Source organism: Mercurialis annua, linkage group LG2 (assembly GCF_937616625.2).
Source record: "Mercurialis annua linkage group LG2, ddMerAnnu1.2, whole genome shotgun sequence".
In the NCBI taxonomy this organism is placed as follows: domain Eukaryota; kingdom Viridiplantae; phylum Streptophyta; class Magnoliopsida; order Malpighiales; family Euphorbiaceae; genus Mercurialis; species Mercurialis annua.
Window position 1 is genome coordinate 47,550,721 of NC_065571.1, and position 24,846 is coordinate 47,575,566.

The 24,846-nt window shown below is 33.2% G+C and overlaps 4 protein-coding genes across 5 annotated transcripts; 1 reads left to right on the top strand and 3 right to left on the bottom strand.

Annotated features, from left to right (window-relative positions):
* The first annotated feature begins 1,195 nt into the window (after nt 1–1,195).
* LOC126667152 (WAT1-related protein At4g30420-like) lies at nt 1,196–4,508 on the top strand. 2 transcript variants are annotated; one of them, XM_050360116.2, is made up of 8 exons: nt 1,196–1,543; nt 1,633–1,698; nt 1,988–2,104; nt 2,720–2,951; nt 3,054–3,212; nt 3,737–3,885; nt 4,019–4,139; nt 4,251–4,508. In XM_050360116.2, the coding sequence occupies exons 1-8, from the start codon at nt 1,356–1,358 to the stop codon at nt 4,263–4,265; spliced, it is 1,047 nt and encodes a 348-aa protein (XP_050216073.1). In that variant the 5' UTR covers nt 1,196–1,355; the 3' UTR covers nt 4,266–4,508. The 2 variants fall into 2 exon arrangements, with proteins under 2 accessions (XP_050216073.1, XP_050216072.1); XM_050360115.2 differs by having other exon boundaries at nt 1,197–1,543; nt 4,019–4,508.
* A 10-nt stretch (nt 4,509–4,518) lies between these two features.
* LOC126667155 (WAT1-related protein At4g28040-like) lies at nt 4,519–6,191 on the bottom strand. The gene is made up of 6 exons (XM_050360123.2): nt 5,894–6,191; nt 5,697–5,813; nt 5,415–5,631; nt 5,187–5,345; nt 4,891–5,039; nt 4,519–4,812 (listed from the first exon to the last, which is right to left on the bottom strand). The coding sequence occupies exons 1-6, from the start codon at nt 6,142–6,144 to the stop codon at nt 4,647–4,649; spliced, it is 1,059 nt and encodes a 352-aa protein (XP_050216080.1). The 5' UTR covers nt 6,145–6,191; the 3' UTR covers nt 4,519–4,646.
* Nucleotides 6,192–7,440: 1,249 nt separating this feature from the next.
* Nucleotides 7,441–10,113, bottom strand: LOC126667156 (WAT1-related protein At4g30420-like). The gene is made up of 7 exons (XM_050360124.2): nt 9,745–10,113; nt 9,417–9,488; nt 9,219–9,335; nt 8,938–9,139; nt 8,694–8,852; nt 8,108–8,256; nt 7,441–8,030 (listed from the first exon to the last, which is right to left on the bottom strand). The coding sequence occupies exons 1-7, from the start codon at nt 9,924–9,926 to the stop codon at nt 7,853–7,855; spliced, it is 1,059 nt and encodes a 352-aa protein (XP_050216081.1). The 5' UTR covers nt 9,927–10,113; the 3' UTR covers nt 7,441–7,852.
* A 6,125-nt stretch (nt 10,114–16,238) lies between these two features.
* LOC126667153 (WAT1-related protein At4g28040-like) lies at nt 16,239–19,169 on the bottom strand. Its single transcript, XM_050360117.1, has 7 exons — nt 18,767–19,169; nt 18,595–18,663; nt 18,401–18,517; nt 18,111–18,312; nt 17,878–18,036; nt 16,967–17,115; nt 16,239–16,852 (listed from the first exon to the last, which is right to left on the bottom strand). The coding sequence occupies exons 1-7, from the start codon at nt 18,946–18,948 to the stop codon at nt 16,630–16,632; spliced, it is 1,101 nt and encodes a 366-aa protein (XP_050216074.1). The 5' UTR covers nt 18,949–19,169; the 3' UTR covers nt 16,239–16,629.
* Between the last annotated feature and the right edge of the window lie 5,677 nt (nt 19,170–24,846).

Consider the following 24,846-nt stretch of genomic DNA (forward strand, 5'->3'; position numbering starts at 1 on the left):
TATTGTTGATATCATGTTGACATTATGTTGATAACTTGTTAATATGATAGTAGTAATTCTACTAAAGAACAACAAAGGTACAAAATGTTTAAAATAAATGAATCAGATAAAAATATTAGCAGAGTAAGTAATCAAAACAATATGAAAAAACAACAACAATAATTCAAATGAAAAAATAAAATTATTCTTACATATAAAAATAAAATTATATTAAATATACACCAACACAACAGTTCACAAATTAAAAAAATCTATTTCAAAATATTTTTTTTCCTCAATTCTCTTTGCAGCTGCTCACTTTCTTCAAAAGCACTTGTATAATTGTTTTGCATTCCACCTCTCATACCTAACTAAATTTCGACAAAGACAGTTACGATACAGTTTAATTTCATCCAACGAAAGTTTATTTCACAGACAATATTATCTTATTTGTCAATGTTCAAATAAAAAGAATCAGTAGATATCAACATAATATCAACATAAAGTCAACATAAAATCAACAACACTGTAATATTACAATAATTCAGCAATCAATCATCATCAACAAATCGTTCTGCAGAATAAAAAAACGCATAAATACAACAAAACACAAAAAAATGCAGAAATAACAGAATTTTATTATATAAAATCACAAAATTATTTTATATAACATGAAATAAGTATTAGTTTGTTTAAAAATACTCTTTATACATGTTTAATGGTGAATCAACAGTAAAAGATAAACATATTATAGATCTGAAAATAAAAAAAAGAATAAGAAATTTCAGATCTAAAATTTCTTACAAAGGCGGAACGATGGAGGCAAAACGGCGGAGGCGGAACGGCGGAAGCGAAGGAGTAGAAATCGTGAATTTTTTTTCACAGCTCAAAAGAATTTACTGTTATATAAGCAAGAACGGTTGAGATAATGATGAAAATGAGAGAAACAAGAGGAGTCGTGCAGTAATGGAGATAACACACAGTAAAATCGTGGAGAAGAGAAGCGAAAATGGCGGAGAAGAATGGAGAAACCGCCAATTGAGAAGGAAAATAAGAAAACGGTAAAAAAAAAAGAAATCCAAAAGAAAAGGTTAGGTTTTATAAAATTGATGGTGTGAAAAGTAAAGATATAGATTGGGCCGTATAAAAGTAAAGATTAGCCCAAATCCTGTATTTTATATAAAAAGCTCATTTAAATATGCAGCCTTTAAATCAAATTGAGATATAACCATTAACATCTCTATCATGTTTTTTTTCAATCCAAATTAGTTCAACTCTCAACAACAACATATCAATGAAATCTCCATAGCACAAAGAAGAAGAAGAAGAAGAAGAAGAAGAAGAAGAAGAAGAAGAAGAAAAAGAAAAACTGAAAAATGGGCGGGTTTGATGGAAACAATTACAAACCCGTAACGGGTTTAATCGGATTACAGTTGATGAATGCAGGGATCGCCATCTTCATCAGAGCTGCTCTCTTACAAGGATTGAGCTCCATGGTCTTCGTTGTCTACCGCCACGCCATTGCAGCTTTCATTTTAGCTCCGCTTTCTTACCTGTCAACTAGGTTTTTTAACCTAATTCCAAATTCACTCTCTGGGTTTGTTTTTCTATTTGATTTCATGCTCTAAATATTTTCTAATGTTGGATTTGCAGGAGAAATTCTTGCAGGTTTCCCTTGAAATTGAAGAGCTTTTCATGGATTTTTCTTGCTTCTCTTGGGTATGCCCTTATTAATTTTTAACAATAGTATTTTAAATTTATTAGTTTCATTTTTATCGTGGCGGAAACTTGGCGTTTCGGACACGAGACTTCATTTTTAGTATAGAAAACCTCAAAATAACACTGTTTTTTCGTGTCTGTGTCTTGTTTCTGGTATCTGTGTCCGTGCTACATAGATAGTGATTATTGAACTTGAGATTATTTATTTGATTATTAAGCATTAATAATTCAGTTGTTGCTTTCTTTCTGCTGATAACTTCTCCTTTTGTTATATGTATTTGACTTGCAGGCTAACTGCCAATCAGACTCTCTATTTTGAAGGACTATACTTGTCGTCTTCAACGGTAGGAAGTGCAATGAATAATCTCATCCCTGCGATCACATTTGTTATGGCTACCATTTTGGGGTACAAGCATTGAACATAATCAAAAAGTAAATTAGAAACCATATTCAAAATTATTGATTTTTTAGTTAATTTCACTCATTAAACCCTGTTTAGTAATTGTTGTTTGTTTTATGTGAAACCCGAATACCATGATTCTTAGCTAAGTTGCTCGGCATCTTTTCAAATCCTAAATTTCAGCGTTTCGTTTATGTTTTCATTTTAGATACGATTATGAAACTCGAAAAGTCTATTCTGATAACATATTCTTTTATTGTTTTCTTGTTATCCGTTTCGTCATTTCCCTTTCAGCATATTCGGTGCTAGGCAACATAGATTATTAGAACTAAGTTACACATCATGTTTATGGGTTGTGATTTCAGCTTTAGTAGTTAGCTAAGGTGATGAAAACAAAAACAAATGCAGAAAAGTTTTCTGAATAGATAGAGGACAGTAATTAGCTTGAGTGTTAAATAGAAAAGCTGCCAAAATTAGTATCTTTTATTTATTGTAAATATAATTTATGTTTAGGAAAATCAAAATGTATAAAAGTACTAGTTTTTAAAAGAGAAATTGAAAAAATTTAAGAAAGAGGAAACAAAAATCATGTATGAAGCTGAAATTATGTTACTTGATTAGGATGGAAAAACTAAAAGTTGGAAGCTTGAGAAGCCTGGCCAAGATTATTGGTACAATTTTCTGTGTAAGCGGAGCCATTACCATGGCATTTCTCAAAGGTAACCAGACGCTAAACACAGAATTGCAACAGCCAAAACTTTTCATCAGTCTTCAAGTTGACGATTATTGGTTATTGGGATGCATATTTCTTTTTGCAAGCAGTTGCTTCTATTCACTTTGGATCATTTTGCAGGTATATGTATTCTCCTTTTAGTTATAAACCATATATACCCTTTCAATTGAGTACTCTTTAGCTCATGATACATTGACGAATGATCTCTTTTTTGAATAACAGGTTCCTATTTCGGCAAGTTGTCCCGATTACTTGTACTCATCTGCTTGGATGAGTATATTGGCTACAATTGAGTCAGCAGCAATTACGCTTCTTGTAACTAAAGATTACGCAGCTTGGAATTTGACTTCTTATCTTCAAATTGGTTCTTGCTTATACGGGGTACGCAAAATACTTAATCTTTGAAGAATAAATTTCCATGAATCAGGATTTAGAATTTGAATTGACATAATGATGTTGTTTATGGTTTTTTTCTTGATAGTTATATCAGTTTGAAATGCTATCTAAGTGAAGCCCTATGTTGCCGGTCATTTCCATGAATCAGGATTTAGATATTTGAATTTGACATCATGCTGGTGTTTATGAGTTTTTTTTTTGATAGTCGTATCAATTTCAAATGCTATCTAATTGAAGCCCTATGTTGCACGGAAACTTATCGAGTCCTACGTTTAGGTGTTGTATATCCGTTTACATAAATGGCAACGCTTCTAAAATTCCTAAATTTTTTATTTATAAGTTATAACTTATTCTTGTAGAAAACAGTTTCGCTGTTTTTTCGTTCCAGTTCAAGTTTCAGCGCTTTCGTTTCCGTACAACACATAAGACTGAAGTCTAATACGAGCATTTGGAAAATCTAATATGTGATCTGGACAATGTTTTTTCTTTAAATTACTTTTTGGAATCAGGGAATTGTGCAAGCTCTGGCCTTCTATATTCAAGCATGGTGCATTTCACAAAGAGGCCCTCTCTTTACTGCAATGTTCAATCCTTTATCCACAGTAATAGTGACTGTTATAGCTGCTATTTTTCTACATGAAGAGACTTACCTTGGGAGGTAAACAAATCGACTTCTGTTTCTTAACCGAAATGATGAAATTCTGATGGCAGTGAAATTGTTTTAACATTATATCAACTTGTTAGTAATTTGTTTTGATGATACATTTAACTTTTAATGTTTTCTTTGCCAGCTTGATTGGTGCTTTTGCTGTGATTATTGGTCTGTATATGGTGCTATGGGGTAAAGCCGACGACCTGCAAGAAAGTAAAAACAATATGCACTTGGAACTGCAGAATGACGATTTAAGCATTGTACGACTATTAGTAGATGAATCTATAGAGAAGAATAATTCTACAATCGGTTTGGAAGAGCCACTTATTCCTCACAAATCTGCTAATGTTGCGGAATGATATTTTCTACAGGTAAAACTATTGTGAGTGAGGAGAACCTGTTTTCGGGCATGCTTCCTTTTAGACGCACTGTACTAACCTCGGGTAGCATTTACAACAAAACAGATCCGTTCATACATGGAAGAACAAAACGACCAAGGATTACTCAGACATTCTATTGTAATTTGTTATAACTTGTACCATTTGTATCCATTATAGGTTTGTATAATTGTCCATTCCCAAAATTTGTAATTAATAGTTCTGAATCAGATGCGGAAAAGTTTGAGCTTACTTAGGAGTGTTAAAAAAAATAATGACTGCTGATTTTATAAATTAGCAGCTGGGAGTCGAACAATTTATATTTGATTTTGAAACAACTAAACCAAACATCCAAGCCAAGTATTATATTCTTGATCAACATGCCGATTTCTAGGAAAGGAGTGGTTCTTCCAATTCAGCTTTACGTAGAGAGTGATCGACGATCACTTGTACAATTCTGGACTCATCTTTTGGTTTCCGAATTTCTTCGGCCTCTTCGGCTTTAGCCCATAGCACAATGTAAAGACCAATTATGACAACTAAAGCACCAAGCAAGCTGAGCAAAACAAAATAAGGCAAACTTAATTACAAATTTCCATTAATATTGAAATGAAGTCATAGTATTAGTAATTACCTCCCCAAATACGTCTCCTCGTGAAGAAATATAGCAGCTGAGATGACTACTATAACAGTGCACAAAGGATTGAACATTGCAGTAAAGAGTGGACCTCTTTTAGAAATGCACCATGTTTGAAGAAACAATGACAACGCCACTACTGTTCCCTGCTCAAAAACATCACAAATTACACGCATTTTACGGAAACTTATATAGTTCGACGTCTTGTTTTCTGTTTTTTTGTTTCCGTTTCCGCGCAGTATAGTATTTTAAAAGGCACAAATGTAAAGATCTTAGTATCTATAATTTCTTACCCCTAACAAACAAAAGCCCATTTCAAGATATGATTTCAATTTCCAAACTGCAGCATCTTTCTCTACTACCAGAGCAAATACTGCACACTCTATTGTACCGAAAAAACACATCCAGGCAGTTGAATACAAGTGATCAGGACAGTTTACTGAAACCGGCACCTACATAAACAATTATAATCAGAAACATAAAAAAAAGAATATCTGAAAGCAAGAATTTAGTATAATTACTTGAATAATAAGCCAAAGTGGCCACAAACAACAAGCTCCGGTGAGAAGTAGACATCCCAACACCCAATTTCCGCCCTCAGAACGCGATAAGACTAGTTCCGAGTTTAACAGTTTCGGACCTTTGAGTAAAGCCATGCAAATGGCTCCACTTATACACAAGATGGTACCACCAATCTTGGCTATACTTCTCAAACTTCTTATATCTACCTTCTCCAACCTAATAATGTCAACTCCATCACACACATGTTTGAAATTAATCCGATCCGCCTAAATGAAGCTCACCTTAGTATGGCTGAGAATAGGAATGTGATGGCAGGGATTATATTAGGAATTGCACTGGCTGCAGTAGGAGAGGCCAGATTTAGTCCTTCAAAATACGCATTTTGGTACAGAGTTATCCTGCAATTTACATGAATCCTAAATCAGAACACTAATAAAAAAAACTAAGTAAATTTTTTAAAAATTAGTGATTAGAATACCCAATAAGAGAGGCAAGAAAAGTCCAGGCAAATCCCTTTAATCCGAGGGTAGGCTTAGCAGAATTGCCCCTTGTTGAAAGAAATGACAGGGAAGCCATGGTCAAAGTTGCAATTGCATGCTTGTAAACGACCAACACCCTTGGACTCATTCCTTGTAAGAACACTACTTTACCGAACAGATTCAGAGCTGCGTATACGAATTGTAAGAAAATCATAGTAATTGCTGGCTTGTATGCTTCTACCATGTCCATTCTTACACTTCTATTGATATTTTTGATCAATTCATATTGTTCATAATTCAACTAAATATTTATATTAGTCCCAATATAAAATTGTATTGTAGAAGCTGATGGACCCACCTCTAGAATTCGTACCCACCATTTAAAAATATTCTGTGAAATCTCCAGTACTGTACATGTGTTGAATATATTATTATTATTATTATTACTATTTAAAAGATACAAAAAAACCCTTTTAATTATTTAAAAAGAACACATAAGCTTTTTAAGTTATTATTAGGCTTTTTAAGTCCTCAATACTTTTAAATTGTGCAAAAAGGTCCTCCATTTCTTTTGGGAAAAGCATTTAAGTCTTTTTAATTTACTTTTTCGACACTCAGCCTCTCAAGTTATTGGTGCATTTTAAACATTAAAATTATTTTTGAATTTTTTTTTATATGATTATGGGAGACATATAAGCAATTGATAGGTGTTTTTGATAAACAAAAAGGGCTATTTGTTCTATTTTGAAAACAAAAAGAGTTTTAGTTGTGTCCAAAATTAGTTGGCCTAATCACTAAACTCCCCTTCCTGTAGCCTTTTTTTTTTGCAATTGCACCGTGACTTAAGAATTTTTTAATTTTATGCTAATTTGTCTTTTTGTGTTTCAGTTGTATATAAAATATTAAATTGACCTTTTTTATTTGGAAAAAAGTTTAAGATAATCCTTCATTTTTATCCTATATTTTAATTTAACATTAATGTTATTAATAATACAAAAAAATCTTCTTCCTCACACAATTCTATAAATAAAAACAATTTTTTGTTTAACTTATATTAATTATTAATAACTTTTTAAAAAATTAAAAATCTTTCAATATGATAAAATCAAAATCAAACTATAATCGCTTTTTTTTTAACCATTGCAGCGAATCGGAGAAGGAGTTGTTGTCCCTTCTCCAATGGATTAGCTCCTAATCTGATGAAGGAGCAGCAGATGAAGGAGCAAGCTACTGCTCTTTCTCCGAGAAGCTCCACTACTGGAAAACAGGTGATCAGTGATGAATATTTCCATCGCCAATCACCTATATTACGTCGCTAATTAGGTTTAGCAACGGGTCAATCCGTCGTTAATTAAATTTTCGCAAAACTGATAAGCGACACAAATTTTTTTTGATAGTTCCCAAATTTGGAAAAACCATATTGTGTCATAAAGTACAATACCATTAAAGGAAACTCCAATAATCAAAGAATACACGACGAGAGGAACAAGATACATATTATAAAGCTTGAGCAGCAAGTACCAAATTATGCCAAGAAAACCGGCAATTAATGGAAAAAAATATGATTAATTAATATTTGTGTTTGCATAACATGATAATTAATATTTGAGGTATTATGATAAATTGATACATTTAATAATAATGGCAAATACCTTGAGTTAAATATGTTACAGGACCTAGTATCTTTTGATCTAATTCCTGATATCCTATGCATCCGTAAGCGAGTAACACATTCTATGTCGGTATAGAAGGAAGTCATAGCACAGTTGTGTGACGGCTCCATTTCATTCCAGGTCATCAGATTATTATAAATCCGACGAGCAAACGATTCAGAGACTATCGCCTCATTTTCCGCAATCCATGCATATCAGCAATTTAGATTTATATTTATCCTCAAACTTAACAATTTATATTTATATCAGCACTTTATATTGATACTGATGAACATCAGACGATTTCTATGAAAGGAGCGGTTCTTGCAATCCGGCTTTTTGATTCTTGTTTCGTAGAGAATGATCGACAATTACTTGTACTATTCTCGACTCATCATACGGTTTCGGCATTTCCTCAGCGTCTTCGGCTTTAGCCCATAGCACAACATATAGACCAATTATCACAACAAAAGCACCAATCAAGCTGAGGAAAACAAAATAAACAAACTTAACTACAAATCTCCATTAATTTTTCAATGAAGTCATGCAACTACGAATTACCTGCCCAAATATGTCTCCTCATGAAGAAATATAGCAGCTGAGATCATTACTATGATAGTGCACACAGGATCAAACATTGCACAAAAGAGTGGACCTCTTTTAGAAATGCACCATGCTTGAAGAAAGTACGACACCGCTACTACTGTTCCCTGCGTAACGACATGAAAAATTACATCAATTCTATCAAATCCATATATACCGCATTAGCTTGTACGGAAACTTGACGAGTTTTATGTTAACTTTCTTTGAAAATATTTTTTAAACTCTGAAAATTTATACTTATAATCTATTTATAAAGAAAATATGGGTTAAAGAAAATATGGTTTTGTTGTTTTCCTTTTGTTTCCGTGCAAATAAATGTATCGGCATGAAAAAGCATAAATCTAAAGACTTTAGAATAATTATTCACCAAAACAGTTGTGTTAATCATGCAACAAATCAATGAGAAGTTTGTAATATTAGAATATCTAATAATAAAAAATAATTGAAGATTTCAATATCACAAACACTCATTGACTTGTACGAATAACGTGACATAATGTTGCATGAAATAATTACTCAGTGTTCTATATAATTGCATACGTACCCCAAACAAACAAAAACCCATTTCAAGATATGAGTTCAATTTCCAAACTGCAGAATCTTTCTCTACAAAAAGAGTAACTACTGCACATTCTATCGTGCCCAAAAAACACGTCCATGTAGACGAATACAAGTGATCCGGGCAGCTTACTGAGATTGGGACCTGCTAAAAAAATTTACAATCAGCAATACTGAGAAAAAAAATAATAAGCTGGGTGAAATTTAAAATAAGAATTCAATTTAATTACCTGAATAATAAGCCAAAACGACCAGAAACAAGCGCCTCCAACGAGAAGTAGACATCCCAACACCCAATTATCACCTCCAGATTCTGAATTTAGCAGTTTAGGGCCTTTGAGTAATGCCATGCAGATGGCTCCACATATACATAAAATTGTACCACTAATTTTTGCTATACTTCTCAAGCTTTTCATATTTATTTTCTCCAACCTAATAAATTTAGACACAGATTGTGATTTTAGTATACAAAGTTTTGTTTCTGATTGACCTAAATGAAGATACAGTTTACCTTAATATGGCTGATAATAGAAATGTGATGGCAGGGGTTAGATTGATAATTGCACTAGCTGCAGTGGCAGAGGCCATATTTAGTCCTTCAAAATATGCATTTTGATACAGAGCTATCCTGCAATTTACATCAACCCTAAATCACAACATATATATAGAACTCAGTGATTGTAAGTAACAGAATTAGTCATTAAAATACCCGAAAAGCGAGGCAAGAAAAATCCAAGCAAATCCCTTTAAATCCAAAGAATGTACTTTACCAGAAGTTCTCCTGCGCCAAAATAGAAAATAACTAGAGATTAATTTGAAATAGAATATATATGTATATACTGGCGTAACTAGAAAATTTAGCCCGAAGGGCGAACTGTAAGAGAAGAAATTTTAATTGACGATTTCTTCATACCAACTTAAGCGGAGCTTAAAATCAGAACTTTTTTCTCTTAAAAAGTTTGAGTCTCCGAACAACTCGACCAGGACGGGCGCACGGCTCCTCTGATAAATAAGAGAGCGAGAGCGAGAGAGAGTACCTTGTTGAAAGAAATGATAGAGAAGCCATGATGAGAGTTCCAATTCCATGTCTGTAAACAATAAACACCCTTGGACTCATTCCTTGTAAGAAGACTACTTCACTAAAGAAATTGAGCGCTGCATATACAAATTGTAAGAAAATCATTGTAATCACTGGCTTGTTTGCTTCTACCACATCCATTCTTACACTTTTACTCTCTGCAAATATATATTTCAAATATATACTTTGATATTCATCAAAAATTTATTCTTGATTACTATAGCTTTCTTGAATTTGTATCATAACAATCTACTATATCTCTTATATGAATCTAATAATATCTTATATGGATATATATACAGGAGAATATTTTTTTCCCATTGGTTGACATTGGTTGGTATAAATGCTAATTCCTACAATGTAATTACCTTACCAATTTTGAATATAAATGGTAGTAATTAATTTTGTATATAACTAAGCTAATTACGCTAATTCCTTATAATTGATATAAATGCTAATTTCTACAAATGTTAATTATTTTACCATTTTGAATATACATGATAATTAATTTTGAATGTCAACAAATATAAATTACCAAATGGACAATAATTTTCGTTAAAATCTTTATTTATTTATATTATTTTGATGGATTTATAATGGAAAAAAGGAAGAAAGTTTTGAGCAATACATTGACTATTATGAAACTAAATAAAATTCATTCCATAAAAAATCACGACCTTTATATGAAATTTCATTTTAACCACGACTTTCAAAAGTTTCCACGTAAAACCATGACCTTTTTTTTTTAAATTTACCACGTCCATATTTTTCGGTGTATTTTGACCTTCCATTTTTTTCAAATCTGTCGGATTCCGGTGGCCAAATCAGTAAAAATACAACAGAAAATAATTTGGTGATAGATTTGAAAAAAAATAAAAGGTTTAAATGACTATGATATATTTAATAATATATAATTTTAATTTTTATTCCCTATATAGAAGTTTGGAGGAGCATTTAGAATTCCTTTTGCTTAATAATTTCATATTCAAATAATAATATATATTAACACTAATTAATTAAAATTTCTAGCCGGGAAGAACACAGGAGCATTAAACTTTTAAGTTTTAATATAAGAAAAAATAAATTATTAATAAATGCGGTGCAAGCTGTTAGGATCGGGATTCGGATGCGATAGTATCTGACTAAATCTAAATAAAATAAAGTAATAAAAAAATGTAAACAAGCAACTCGCATTTACAAAGGAAATCACGTGTTTCGCGATCTGCGTTAAAGTCTAACATTTCGAGAATAAATTAAACAATTTGGAAATTCCATAGGCGAGAGTGTGTACATATATCATTTCCCATTTATCAGATATAAAATATATTAAAATTTGTGATTGAAGGATTACACTTCAATTTATTTTTTAATGCATAATACATAAAGTTTTTTAAACAGATTGTAATTATAAAACAATATTCTTAAGCGTTTCACATTTTTTTTTTTTATATAATTATTGCTTATACTGTTTGAGCGTTTCACATTTATACTAGTTTTTGCTCGAGCCGTATAAGTTTCTTACGAGAAGCAAACTCTGTCTGGAAATTTTAAACAGATGCATATTTGAATATGATTTAAATTCAAAACCTCACTTAAATAAGAGAGCGTCTTACCAATTTACCTGTGTTTTGAAGTTACTATACTTCATTTTCTAATAATACTTTTTTTGAGAGGAAAAGATGATTTTATTAGAAATCAAACCGAAACAATAAGTTCATTGACCGGAAAAGGAATTTCACCGTCAAATATACAATCTTTTCCATAAAAAACACCCCATTTAGCAAGAGCATGAGCAACTTGGTTGCACTCACAACGAAGATGTTGAAAAACAACGTTGCGATCCTCGACTAACTTCAAGCAATCCTCTACAATAAGCTGAACTGAGTTCATAGCTCTAGACGGGTTCTGTAGCCTTGCAACAACAGATTGAGCATCAGATTCTACAAACCAGCGGTTCCCTGGGACTGCATCACACATTTGAAGACCAAACCGAACTGCGTACGCTTCAACTAACTCAACATCAGCGACCCCATGTAAAACAGCCACACCACAATTCACCACTAACCCAGACTCCGATCTGCAGATCGCAGAAATGACAGACAAATTCTTCCTAACTGAGATGGCGGCATTAGAGTTTATCTTAAAAGAATTAGGAGGGGGAGCTTGCCACACCAACAAATTGTTTGCTCGAGGAAGATGGACCTGCTGGACAGAAGCATGGTCAAAAAGAGCATTGACGTTCCGGAATAACAGCTGGGACGGCACCCTAAAATTCTCAAAGACAATATTATTACGGTCATTCCAAATAACCCAAAGACTGGTCAAAAACACTTGGACTTCATCAGGTCTAAAAGCAGAAAATATACTCAGCAACCAGTCGACCATCAAAGTAGCCTGAATACCGTCTCGCAGCCCTAACGGAGATAAGAGCCAAAAACCCTTCACTTCCTCACAATCTTTCAATGCATGTAAATCTGTCTCAACATTAGATCCACATCTAGGACAGAGATTAAGGACCGGGACATCTTTCTTCACCAAATTATCGTTGCATGGTTGAGAATTATGACAAATCCGCCAAACAAAATGACGAATTTTTGGTTGTATCGAGCACTTCCACACTTTAGACCAAAACCCTTTTAAATCATTATCCTTCGAAAAACTGGCAGCCCCTCTGTTAACGATCCTGCAAGCCAAATAATACCCAGACTTGACCTAATAAAACCCACTTTTATTCAAAGGCCAAAACAGTTTATTTGGAGGGAGTCTATAGCTTATAGGGATTTTCAGAATATCATTTTCCTCTGAAGGCGAGAAAGCTGATAACACTTTATCCCGGTCCCAACAGCGAGATGGAGCATCAATAAAATAGCTAACCAAGCAACCCGTCACAATATTCAGCTAACCAATCGGCTTGATATAACTCGAAGTAGAGATCCAATTGTCCCTCCTCACATCCTCTAGCTTCCCATCTCCAATCCTCCAAGCTATCCCCGAATCTATGATCTTCTTCCCCTTCCATTATGCTTTTCCAAACAAAACTATCACCCCGCCTAGGTGTTGCTCGAAGAAAATCATCATTAGGGTGATATTTAGCTTTAAAAACTTTAGCGCAAAGAGAGGCTGGATTCTGGATCAAGCGCCACGCCTGTTTAGCTAACATAGCAAGATTGAACGCACGAAAGTTCTTGAAGCCAAGACCTCCAATTTTTTTCGACTTGCAGATTGTACTCCAACTAATCCATGAGATTTTCCGTTTATCATCCGTTCCGCTCCACCAATACTTGGAAATAATTCTCCGCATCTTAGAACAAAAAGAAGCAGGCAAGGTAAAACAACTCATAATATACGTCGGTATAGATTGAGCTACGGATTTAATCAATACCGGTTTACATGCTTTTGACAGAAAGCGCTCCTTCCATCCTAGCACACGCTTATGCAGGCGGTCTCTGAGAAAGGCAAAGATGGATTTTCTTGATCGACCTATCATAGCTGGCATGCCCAGATACTTCTTAAAGTATTCCATAACCTGGATACCCAATGTCTGCTGGATAGAGTGGCGATTTCCTTGGCTAACTCCAGCACTAAAAAGAAGTTCAGATTTGTCAAAATTCACCACCTCGCCGGATGTAGCTTAAAATGAGCAAATAATTCTCTTAATGGCATGGCATTCCCTAGATGTTGCTTGAGCGAAAAGAACACTGTTATCCGCAAAGAAAAGATGGTTGGTTTTTGGAGAGCCCCTGTAAATCCGACTACCTGTAATAGCTCTGGTTTGAACCCCTTGGCGAAGAAGCGCTGAAAAACTTTCCATACAGAACATGAATAAGTATGGCGACAGTGGGTCACCCTGACAGAGCCCTCTCTCCGGTTTCAAAAACCCATACGGCGAGCCATTAATCAAAACGAATAATACTGGACGACTCTCTTTTACCAAAGTTCAAAACGAATCTAACATCCCTAAACTTCAAATTTATAATATAATCATCTCTATCATCTATTTTTACTAATTTTATTAATTTTTGCCCATATGGGATATGAGTGAATAGCCTATTTAATTAGGTATATGGCTAAATGACTAATTTATCTAGAAAAATAATTTTATATATTCACAATTTTATTCATCTTGTTAAGTAGATCCATAAATTTAATTTAGACATTTTGATTCATTAATTTCATAAATTGGAACAAATATATCTTAACTCCAAACTATGCTTATTTTCAAAATCTATTTTGATAAATTTTTATTATAAATAATATTTTATACAATTGACTTTTAATTTCAGTTTAAGAAGGATTATTTGAGTATAAAATTAGAATTATGTGTCCGTCCAAAAATAGATTGAAAGTGAGGGTTCAATATTTTGCCCCAATTTGCAATATTGATGGAGCAAAATATTTAAATTATATATTTAGCGATATATTGACAAAATATTCAAAATTGTAGATATTTAAACATTTATTTAATTTTTGAAATGGTTTATTATATAATATAAACAGTTAACATGTCATATAATTTTTTTTATTTCACGTACTAAATTATAAGATATTAAAATTTTATTTTTACTTCTTTACTCATCTCATATTATCTCTCATCTTCTCTCTTAAATCTCAATTTGACACCAATCTACTAATGCCTAACCCTACCGCCACTTCAGTTAATTCGATCGCCCCCTTTCTGCCGCCGCAGATTTTTCACTATTGAATTCTGGTCAATAAATTAGATTAAAGTATATTTTAAATATTAAAATTACAATAAACAGATTTCAAATCGCATAAGCAAAACATCAAATTTAAAAATCACAATAAGTCCAAATTAAACAAAAAATTAGATAAAGAAAAATTTCAATATCAAATTAGATAAATAAAATATCAAAATTTGCAGAATTAAAAATCACAATAAATTCACATATCTAAAATTTAATATATAAAATTTGAGAATTTACATCAATATCTCAAAATAAATAAAATATGGCGATTGGAATTAAGTGGAAACAGCTGTCGGAAGCAGATTCTGGCTAATCAGCGACAGAAAAGCATATTGTTGATGCTAAAGCAGATCGAGCTGCGGCACAGAGACGGTGATAGTTGAGGCAGTAGTAGCAGTGCAGAGGTTTGTGTGAGAGTGGAGGATTAAAGTAAATAGGTAAAATGTTCTTATATACTCATAACTATAGTCTATTTGCCAAATTTACCATGATTTTAAAATTTTGTCCGTTTGATCCATCATTTATTTGATATGTGCCAAATTAGCGATAATTCCTTTTAATTGTGGTTTAATCCGAAAGTAAAGTAATTTCTAACACATTATACCTTTTGGCAAAGATTTCATTTTATAATTGATCTTGTGGCTTCTATTATTATTTGAATGTTTTCATTCATACGATCAAAAGCAAGACTCTATAATTGAGTTGAGAGGTAATTACCTAAAATAATTCATGGTCCTCCCGTAAATACTGCTTCGACATCATAATTGCTTTTGAATTTGGTTAGAAAGAAATCCTTATCTAAATCAATAACTTCGAAACCTTGAGTAAATGACCACAACCATCTAGGCGATCGCATAGATTTCTATACCCAATTTTCCTTCCGAGGAGAATCGAAGAGAGCCACGGTTTGAATAGCGGTCTGAATTCTTGGAGAAAACGCAATAGAAGGAAGGCCATCATTGATAGCTATATTGACATCTTCCTCTTCCAAATCAAAATCTTTATAAATGTCGTCTAAGGATTCTTCACGTACTCAAGCTGAGTGTAAAAGCTTATCTTTAAAAGAAATTCCAGGCATAGAATTATCTGGTTTGAAATATGGAATTTTTTCATCCTTTAATCTGGCTTTTTTGGTTGATCTATCATATGCTGGGGGATTCTCTTTGGTCCTTTTGCAAATGCAGAGCAGAAGGCTCAGTCATTGCAAAAAGTGAAAGCTATGACATTTTAGGACTTTAATTTTATTTTAACGAGAGGTTATTCAGCAAAAAATGATTATGTGATAGTTAGATTTTTTTTTATTTGAAAAGTTTCCATGTGTGCATAATCTAACTTAAAAACTTTCTTTTAAGGTAAACTTATACATATATGATAAGATTTCAAGATAAAACTAACAAAATTCAGTTAAAATATGGCTGCCTCAGTGCCGCGTAACCTTTATAGCTGGAAAACCTCATCTAAAATAAAATTAAAATTTAGTAACCATCATAAAAAAAAAGTTTGATCACGAAGATAAAGAAATAATAGTTTGGATATCCACAAGATTAATTATCCAAATTTAATGTCTATAATGTTGACTATTTTGACAAATATATTTCTAAATTAAGTTTAAACATACCAAATTGACAAACCAGAAAACAAAAATCTTTTTAGGAATATATTTAGTAAAATGGTCAAAGTTATGTATATAAAATCATTTCGCTTATTCTTTTCATATTACTTTTTCCTTTAATTATACTATATGAGATGATATAATATTTCTCAATGTCATTGAACAAATAGTTTTATTGATCAACAGTCAATATTAATTACCAAACGCTTTAGGTAAACAATCATAGCAGTTACCATATAAATTAGGGATAAGGGTCAAATATTGCCCCTAACATTTAGGCAAAAGATCACATATGCTCTCGTGGTTTCCTAAAGGTGCAAACAGACTACTAACTTTTTAAATAGGATCCTTTAGGCATCCATACTGAATACTATTAGGTGCGTATATGACCCTTTTCTAAAAAAGTTAGTGGCCTAAAGAAGCCATTTAGAAACATTAGTGGCCGTTTTGCACCTTTCCGAACCATGGGGTATAGGTGATCCCTAACTCAAACGTCAGCGGAAAATATGATACTTTGCCCCATTAATTATTCTTGATCAATACCAGCCAGATTCTGTGAAAGAAGTGATTCATGCAATTCAGCTTTTTGATTTTTCCTGTGTAGAGAATCATCAACGATCACTTGTACAATTGTTGACTCATCAATTTGCTGCTTCAAATGCTTATTCTTCGGAATTTCCTCGGAGTCTTTGGATCTACCCCATAGAACAATATATAGACCAATTATCACAACTAAAGCACCAACGAGGCTGCGAAACACAAAATTAATAAACATAAAGAAAAATTTTATTAAAAGAAAATGTTGTAAACTAATGGTATAAATGCTAGATATAGTCCATAAACTATTATTAATTACTAATTACCTCCCCAAATACGTCTGCTCATGAAGAAATATAGCAGCTGAGATGACTACTATAACAGTGCACAAAGGATTGAACATTGCAGAATAGAGAGGACCTCTTTTAGAAATGCACCATGTCTGGAGAAAGAATGATATAGCAACTGCTGTTCCCTGCGCAAAACATCACAAACTACTCATATTATACAGAACTTACGTACTGTTTAGCTATGTTGCACAAAAATTTACTAATCAAATTCTAAAATTTTATATTTGTAATTATCTATTATTGAAGAGAATATTACTCCGATCTAGTGACTTGACTTTAATTTGTTTCATTTTATTTACTAAGCTTTGATTTTATTTTAAATATGATTTTTCCGGCCAAAATATATACGTGGTTGTTGGATTTTAACACGTAGCAATCGCAATTTGCTAGTTAATTTATTTTGAAAATTTATCATATACGCATAATTTCATATTGGAAAGTTTTAGGTCAAATTATGTATACACGGCAAGTTTCAAATTAAAAAGTGAAATAGAGCTGCTACTTATGTACCGTTGGCCAGAAAACCACTCATTGAGATAAAGTTAAAGTTTAATAACTAAAATAACACAAATCAAAATTTAGTCATAAAATTGTAAAAGCATGACACTTTGGGTACTTTTAGAATCAATTATCCATTCTTTTAACAGAAATATGATTAGCGGGGTTAGCGGGAAATAATTAGTTAAAAAAATACACTTTAAATCAGCCCACTGATTAGAGACTTGGGTAGAACCCAGACCTCTGAGCGATGCACAATGAAACTTAGCTAACTAGGCTAGAGCTCACCGGCCTATTTTTTATATTTCAACATTCATTTATGTGCAATATGTGTTTAGTAGAAAAAAAAAATCATAAATCTAAAGATGCAAGTATTTATAGTTGCTTACCCCAAATAAACAAAATCCCATTTCAAGATATGAATTCAATTTCCAAACTGCAGCATCTTTTTCTACACAAACAGTAACCGCTGCACATTCTATTGTACCCAAAAAACCCAACCAAGCAGATGAATACAGAGGATCAGGACAACTTGCTGAAACTGATACCTGCTAAAAAAATTATAGTCACAACAAAAAAATTAATAAAAATATAAATTAGTATAAAAATTTAGTTTAATTACTTGAATTACAAGCCAAAGCGACCAGAAACAAGCGCCTCCGATGAGAAGTAAACATCCCAAGAGCCAGTTATCACCTCCAGATTCTGAATTTAGCAGTTTAGGGCCTCTGAGTAGTGCCATGCAGATGGCTCCACATATACATAAAATTGTACCACTAATTTTTGCTATACTTCTCAAACTTCTTATATTTACTTTCTCCAACCTAATAATGTCAATATCACACACAAATTGTGATTACATTAAATCTATTTTAATGATTTTGAAGTTCATGTATTAGTGAGTTTAATTACCTTAACATGGCTGACAATAGAAATGTGATGGCCGGAGTTATATTAGGAATTGCACTAGCTGCAGTAGAAGATGCCATATTTAGTCCTTCAAAGTACGCATTTTGGTACAGAACTATCCTGCAATTTACATCAACCCCAAATCAGAACATAAACATAAAACTCAACGACTGTAACTAAATTAGTGATTAAAATACCCGAAAAGCGAGGCAAGAAAAATCCAAGCAAATCCGTTTAATCCCAAAGAAGGCTTGCAAGAACTTCTCCTGCCAAAACAGAGAAAAGTTGGAGATTATTTGGAGAGAAAAGCGAGTCGTTGGTCGCCGAATCTCGCCCCTTGCTCTGCCTCTGATTAATTAGTATACATACCTTCTATCAAGAAATGATAGAGAAGCCATGATCAAAGTTCCAATCCCATGCCTGTAAACAACGAAAACCCTAGGACTCATTCCTTGTAAGAACACTGCTTTACTAAACAGATTGAGAGCTGCATATACAAATTGTAAGAATATCATAGTTATTGCTGGCTTGTATGTTTCTAGAGCATCCATTCTTACACTTAATTGCTATAACTTTCTTGAATTGGTACCAAAACAATCTGCTAATCCCAATATATAAAGCTATTGTAGAAGTTGATGGGAGCCACCTCTGGAATTCCTACCAAACTTCATCAAAATCTGTTTTTTCGGATGATTTCTTTCTGTTTTAGAATCGTTCATTAAATAATTTGTCTATTATTTATATATAGTCGTTTAGAATCTTACATGAGATCAAATCGATATATTCTGTGTGTATATACTTAGTTGTTGATTTAATTTTCAGTATAATAGCACACATGGCACCCGGTGTCATATTTATTAAGCTTAATAACAAAAAAAACTCCACCTTTTAGTCCCTTTTTAGTTGCACCCTGACGTTGCAATTTTGTCAGTTGCACCCTAATTCGCACCTTTGGGTTTCAATTCCACCCTCAAAATTAAATTCGACTTTTTTTCATTCGGAAAAAATTCATAAAAACGCTTATAAAGTACTCGTTGAACTCTTTTCCACATAAAAAGTTAAAAATTGATGATTTATTTTAACATTTTCCAAATGGAGAAGAGATCAATTTAGTACTTGAGGGTGGAATTGAAAACCAAAGGTGCGAATTAGGGTGCAGCTGACAAATTACAACGTTAGGGTGCATTTGAAAAGGGGCTAAAAGGTGGGGGGTTTTCCTGTGATTAAGCCTATTTATTAAAGTCAAAATAATTCCTAAGATTGTTATTAAATAGACCGTGTTACGACCAATGGGGGTTGATCCAAATAGGAAGCGGCTTCATATCGCTTAAGTAAGGTCTCGGATTCGAGTCTTGTGAATGCAGAAAATCCCCACTGGCAGACTCATCCACCATGCCAGGTGCGCGACGAGGGTTGGATCCGGATTAGTTAGGGCGAAGCCCTCAAAATCGGATAGCCGAACTAAAAAAAAAAGTAGAACGTGTTACAGACATAATTAAACAATATTAATTATAGGCACAATCATCCAAAAACATCCTATCTTTTCGACTTTTTGTTTATGGGTCAAACTTTCAAAATCGTCAATTTTATTTTATTTCTCAATTTTCTGTTTTAATTGTAGTTAGGGGAGAGCATCGGTCGGTTCGGTTCGGTTTTCAAAAGTCCAAAAACCTCGGTGCCATACTATATTATATTTGAAACCAAACCGTTTTAAAATTGACCAAAAACCAAAAATAATTTTCACCGAAATAATTTTTCGGTTCGGTGTCGGTTTTTTTATCTCGGTTTGGGCTTATACCGAACCCATTTTATAAAATCCCAAATTATAAAAAAATCCTTTTAAGATTTTATAATCAACTTGAATTGAGTATATAAAAACAATATGATACACTAAATATAACAAGTATAAACCTGTTACTTAATAAATTACAGACTTGACTTGAGTAATTAAATAATAGTAATATTATCTAATCAGAATATCTGTTAACAAATTACAGACATGAAGAAGCAAATGAATACAAGTCTCAAAAATGAACTTGTATGCAAAAAATAATAACATATAATTACTATTACATACAATTTGTGTCCTGAACTTTACAAGTTAATAAGTTAACTTATATGCAAAATAAAATACTAAAATTGAATACTAAAATGTCCAGCAGTTTTAGTGCTTGCAGAAATCAAGTATTTCCATCCAAAATGTAAGCATTAGGCAACCATCAGCAGTAGCTAAATACAAGACTTAAGTCCTGAAATTTAAACAAGTCCCTTTTCAGGTTTAATATCTACTATGTTTTACTATTTACCACTAAAGGTTTTTGAAAAATGGGGCTCAGGTATAGTTTTTTCTAATCAATATAAGGCGATCTGATTCGCACGGTTGCGATTAGCCTCACCATGCAAATCAAAAGGCTTTATGTGCTAGTTAAGGTGGAAGCATCATCATAGCCCAAAAAAAGATCTTAAAACTGAAAAGGAGATGTTAAAATTGAAATGAAGCTGTTCAAATTGGAAAAAAAATTGCAGAGGATAAATAGCAAAGCAAGCAATGAGTTTCAAACTGAATTAAAAACAGCAACATGAAGTTTTTAATGATGATTAAAACCAACCAGAATTAAAAGCAGCAATGAAATGTTTGAATGAAGTATTAAAGAAATCAGAATAAACAGAAGTTTGAAAATGATTGAAAAGTAGCTATTAAAAGTTTTAATGATCTATTAAAACGGGAAAAAAGCTAAGGTAAAAAGATTGAATAAAAAGAGTAGGAATAGAAAAGATTTTAGTTTCCACCTTTTTCAGTTTGCCAGTAGCTTCTTAAAATGATACTTCAAAAGGGACAAAGAATTCAGAAGGGAAAAAGATACTTCAGAAAGGCCAAAGCAGCACATGCACAAATGATCATTTGCTTCCACTATCAAAACCAAAATGGAACTCATGAAGAGTCTAAGAGACTTCTTCAATTTGGCAAGTCTGGATCAAAAAATAGATACAGATTAGCAGCCACACAAACACAAGCTAAACAACTGAAAATATCAAAAATTAAAGAACAGAGTAGAGGGTATAACCTTGCTCAAAAGGTTCTAGCTCATCAAGGCATTCCTCAACCACAAGAGGGCTGGTTTCTGCTCTGAGCCAATCCTGAGTGCACACCAAAGCTTCCATAATTTTTGGAGTTAAAGAACTCCTGAAACAATCATGCACTTTGCCTGAGGTACTGAAAGCAGATTCAGAAGCAACTGTAGAAATTGGGACTGCAAGGATATCACGAGCCATCCTTGAAAGGATTGGAAATCTTGCACAATTGAGCTCCCACCATTTTAATATATCAAAGGCATCATCATTCTCGACACATGCCTCACTCAAATATGTTTCCAGCTTAGATTTCCTTGGCCCAGTTTCTTCTTGCTCTTTATTGTGCTCAGCAAATTTGGCTTTCATCAATGATGTATGCCTCTTAGCAGCAGGAGGCACAGATAGGATTGACACATGATTAGAAACAATCCCCTCAGGTTGACTGGAGCTGAGCTGAAAACTTCCACTTCCAGATAACCCACTCAAATATGCACTTTAGAACTCATCAAACAACATATTCAGCTCAAACTTAACATTATCAAACAACCCAGAAGCATGCTCCTTACCAAATAGATTGCATAAAGAAAACAAAAGAACATTGAGTTTAAAAGTAGTATCAAAAATATGAAAGAAGAAACTCAATTTATTCATTTTTAAAGGATCACCCTAGTACTTGTTAAACTTTTCTCTCATTTTCTTACCCATCTGTTTAATCTCCACATCCTCACTAGCAATCATTTCATCAAACATAATAGACATGCCACAAATCTCCAAATAATGCATGTTAGAGGTAACATATAAACATCAAGACATCCGCAGAGTAGTGATGTAAAAATAAGATAAGCAAGTGGCAAACTTCTTTGCAATTTGCCAATCAAGAATGTTAGGAATGTTATCTACCATGTCATTCCTAAAATTCTCATTTACTTCCGCATATGAATCAAACACAGACTTGAATAAACAGGCATTATCCAACATAAGATAGGTGGAATTCCATCTAGTAGCAACATCACGACAAAGAAATTTTTTGGTTCTAAGTTTACCCTATAAAGCAAGATCTTTAAATTGTTTAAGCCTAGATGGACTGTTTCTTATATATCTTATGCAGTCCCTAATCTTTTTTTTATAGAAGAACTCATTTCTTTCAATCCATCAGAAACTACCAAATTAATTACATGAGCAATACACCTCATATGCAAATACTGACACTTAGAAACATCAGTGCCCCATGAAATCATTTTTTACTTAAATGCAGCAATGGCAGTATTGTTATTTCCAGCATTATCCATAGTCACAGTAAAAATATTATTTAAACCCCAAGCAAGCAAACAATTTTCTAAAGTTTTGCTAATATAATCACTTTTGTGACCACAAACAAGAACAAGGGACAAAATTCTCTTATGTAGCTTCCACTCATTGTCGGTCCAATGACAGGTTACACATATATAATTGACCCTTTGAATACTGGTCCAAGTATCAATGGTTATGCATACCCTTTGGCTTTGATTTATTTAAAAAGTTTTTAGCTTTAACCTTTCATGTAGATACATTTGGTAACAGTCTCTGTTAACAATCCATCTAGAGGGGATGTTAAATCTAGGGCAAGCCACATTCATCAGTATTTTAAAACCCTTTCCTTCTACAAATCTAAATGGAAGTTCATCAATTATAATCATATAAGCAAGTGCATTTCTAACATTCGCTTGTGAAAATTTCCATGTTCCCAACTTCCCCTTTCCCTCACCCCCTCCTCACATTTTATCACATGTTGTAAAGTAAGTAAAGCTTGGCTAGTTTCTTTACTATGTGGATTTTTAAGACATGCAACATTATGTGCTCTAAGTGTTGAAGTTCCATTAATTTTAGTGTCAGAATGATATACTCTAGCACAGTATAAACACTTAGACATAAGCAATTTTCCAGTTGATTCATCAACAATACGCTCATAATGCTCCCATACCTTTGATCTTACCACAATCTGCTTTCATTTTTTATCCACTGGCTTATTGCCAGTCACAGCTGCATCCTTCTCCTGCTGCAGACTTGACAGAGGTGAGCCCTCATCATCATCAACAACAACAGGTTGTTGCTCACTAGGGAAGGGCAATGGATCAAGCAGGCCAATAAGTGGATCATCAGCACCAGTCGCAGCAACACCAAATTGTCCAGAGTCAGACATCTGCAAAGTGTAGGACACAACAAAACAGGATCAAATGCTACTCAATGAACTAATGAACTAAACACAAACTACAAACACAAGGAAAAGGAACTTACCAAGGGAAAGGATGCAGCAAACTTCTAAAAGAAAAAGCAGATTAGTGGTTCTCAAATCAAAATAAATGAACACCAATGATCCATAGAGACTGTGAATCTTCTCCAACCAAATGATACATGACAAAAAAACATACATTCGTGATCAGGTTGCCATACAAATAGAGTCACAAACTCACAGAATCACAGACTCAGTCACAAAGACCATCAATAAAACAGAGAAAGTTTAGAGATCCGTATTACCTTATTTAAATGATTATGAATCTTAAAGATCATGTTTAGGGCTTCCAGTCTAACACACCAAGCATGAAAAGCAGAACCAACAAACCATCAAACACAGAAAGTAAATAAAGAAACAAAGAATCAGAACACAAAAATGAAGGACACAATATTCACCTCGAATGATAGAGATCCAGTTTAGGGCTTCCACCAAGCCTCCATTTGCAAAGGTAAACCATAAAAAGGAGGAAAAAAACCCATCAAACATAGAAGGAAAAATAAGAATACGAAACGAAAGGATAGAAATCATAACACATAAACAATAAATAGATCGAAAAACCCTTTATTCTTACCTTTTCAGAAATCAAATCAGGCTTTCACCTCTTCCATAAGCCTCCATTTTTAAACACAGAGAACACATGAAAGGTAGAAAAACCAACATCAAACAAAAATAATACAACCACATAACTCATAAAAGATGGAAAGCAGAGAAAAGGAACCAAACTCACGAATTACAAAGGAAGTTGAGCATTTAATCGCATGACTAACATCAAACGAAAGGTTGGATCTATATCGATTCATATTCAGAGGGCTAAACTGAGTAAGGAAAATCATTTATGGCTTAGTTATAGTATAATCTAGAGTAAATCAGAAAGAAAGAGTACATAAATTAGGATTTAAGCGAAGAACGGCTGCAGTTTTAGAGAGAGGGTAGAGGTTTTTGATGAGAGAGAGGGTCAGAGAGAGGAGTGAAGTAAATTCTTAAAGAGAGGTGATTGTTTAGGGTTAGGAAATTAGGTTAAAAAAACTTAAAGGAGTTTATAAAGCCTTATAAAACGGTGTCAAATGCACTTAGGGTTAGAGGTACTCCACACATACCACACGTG

Excerpts from the sequence above, each read along its gene's own strand:
- LOC126667156 (XM_050360124.2), bottom strand. The coding sequence starts at position 9,926 with ATGGATGTGGTAGAAGCAAACAAGCCAGTGATTACAATGATTTTCTTA. Across the intron at positions 8,853-8,937 it reads CGTTTTGGCTTATTATTCAG|GTCCCAATCTCAGTAAGCTG; the intron begins GTAATTAAATTG and ends TTTTTTTAGCAG. Across the intron at positions 8,257-8,693 it reads TGGGTTTTTGTTTGTTTGGG|GGAACAGTAGTAGCGGTGTC; the intron begins GTACGTATGCAA and ends GTCGTTACGCAG.
- LOC126667155 (XM_050360123.2), bottom strand. The coding sequence starts at position 6,144 with ATGGACATGGTAGAAGCATACAAGCCAGCAATTACTATGATTTTCTTA. Across the intron at positions 5,346-5,414 it reads CACTTTGGCTTATTATTCAA|GTGCCGGTTTCAGTAAACTG; the intron begins GTAATTATACTA and ends TTGTTTATGTAG. Across the intron at positions 5,040-5,186 it reads TGGGCTTTTGTTTGTTAGGG|GGAACAGTAGTGGCGTTGTC; the intron begins GTAAGAAATTAT and ends GTTTTTGAGCAG.
- LOC126667153 (XM_050360117.1), bottom strand. The coding sequence starts at position 18,948 with ATGGATGCTCTAGAAACATACAAGCCAGCAATAACTATGATATTCTTA. Across the intron at positions 18,518-18,594 it reads TTTCTTGCCTCGCTTTTCGG|GATAGTTCTGTACCAAAATG; the intron begins GTATTTTAATCA and ends TGTAAATTGCAG. Across the intron at positions 18,037-18,110 it reads CGCTTTGGCTTGTAATTCAA|GTATCAGTTTCAGCAAGTTG; the intron begins GTAATTAAACTA and ends TTTTTTTAGCAG.
- LOC126667152 (XM_050360115.2), top strand. The coding sequence starts at position 1,356 with ATGGGCGGGTTTGATGGAAACAATTACAAACCCGTAACGGGTTTAATC. Across the intron at positions 3,213-3,736 it reads TTGGTTCTTGCTTATACGGG|GGAATTGTGCAAGCTCTGGC; the intron begins GTACGCAAAATA and ends TTTTGGAATCAG. Across the intron at positions 3,886-4,018 it reads GAAGAGACTTACCTTGGGAG|CTTGATTGGTGCTTTTGCTG; the intron begins GTAAACAAATCG and ends TTTCTTTGCCAG.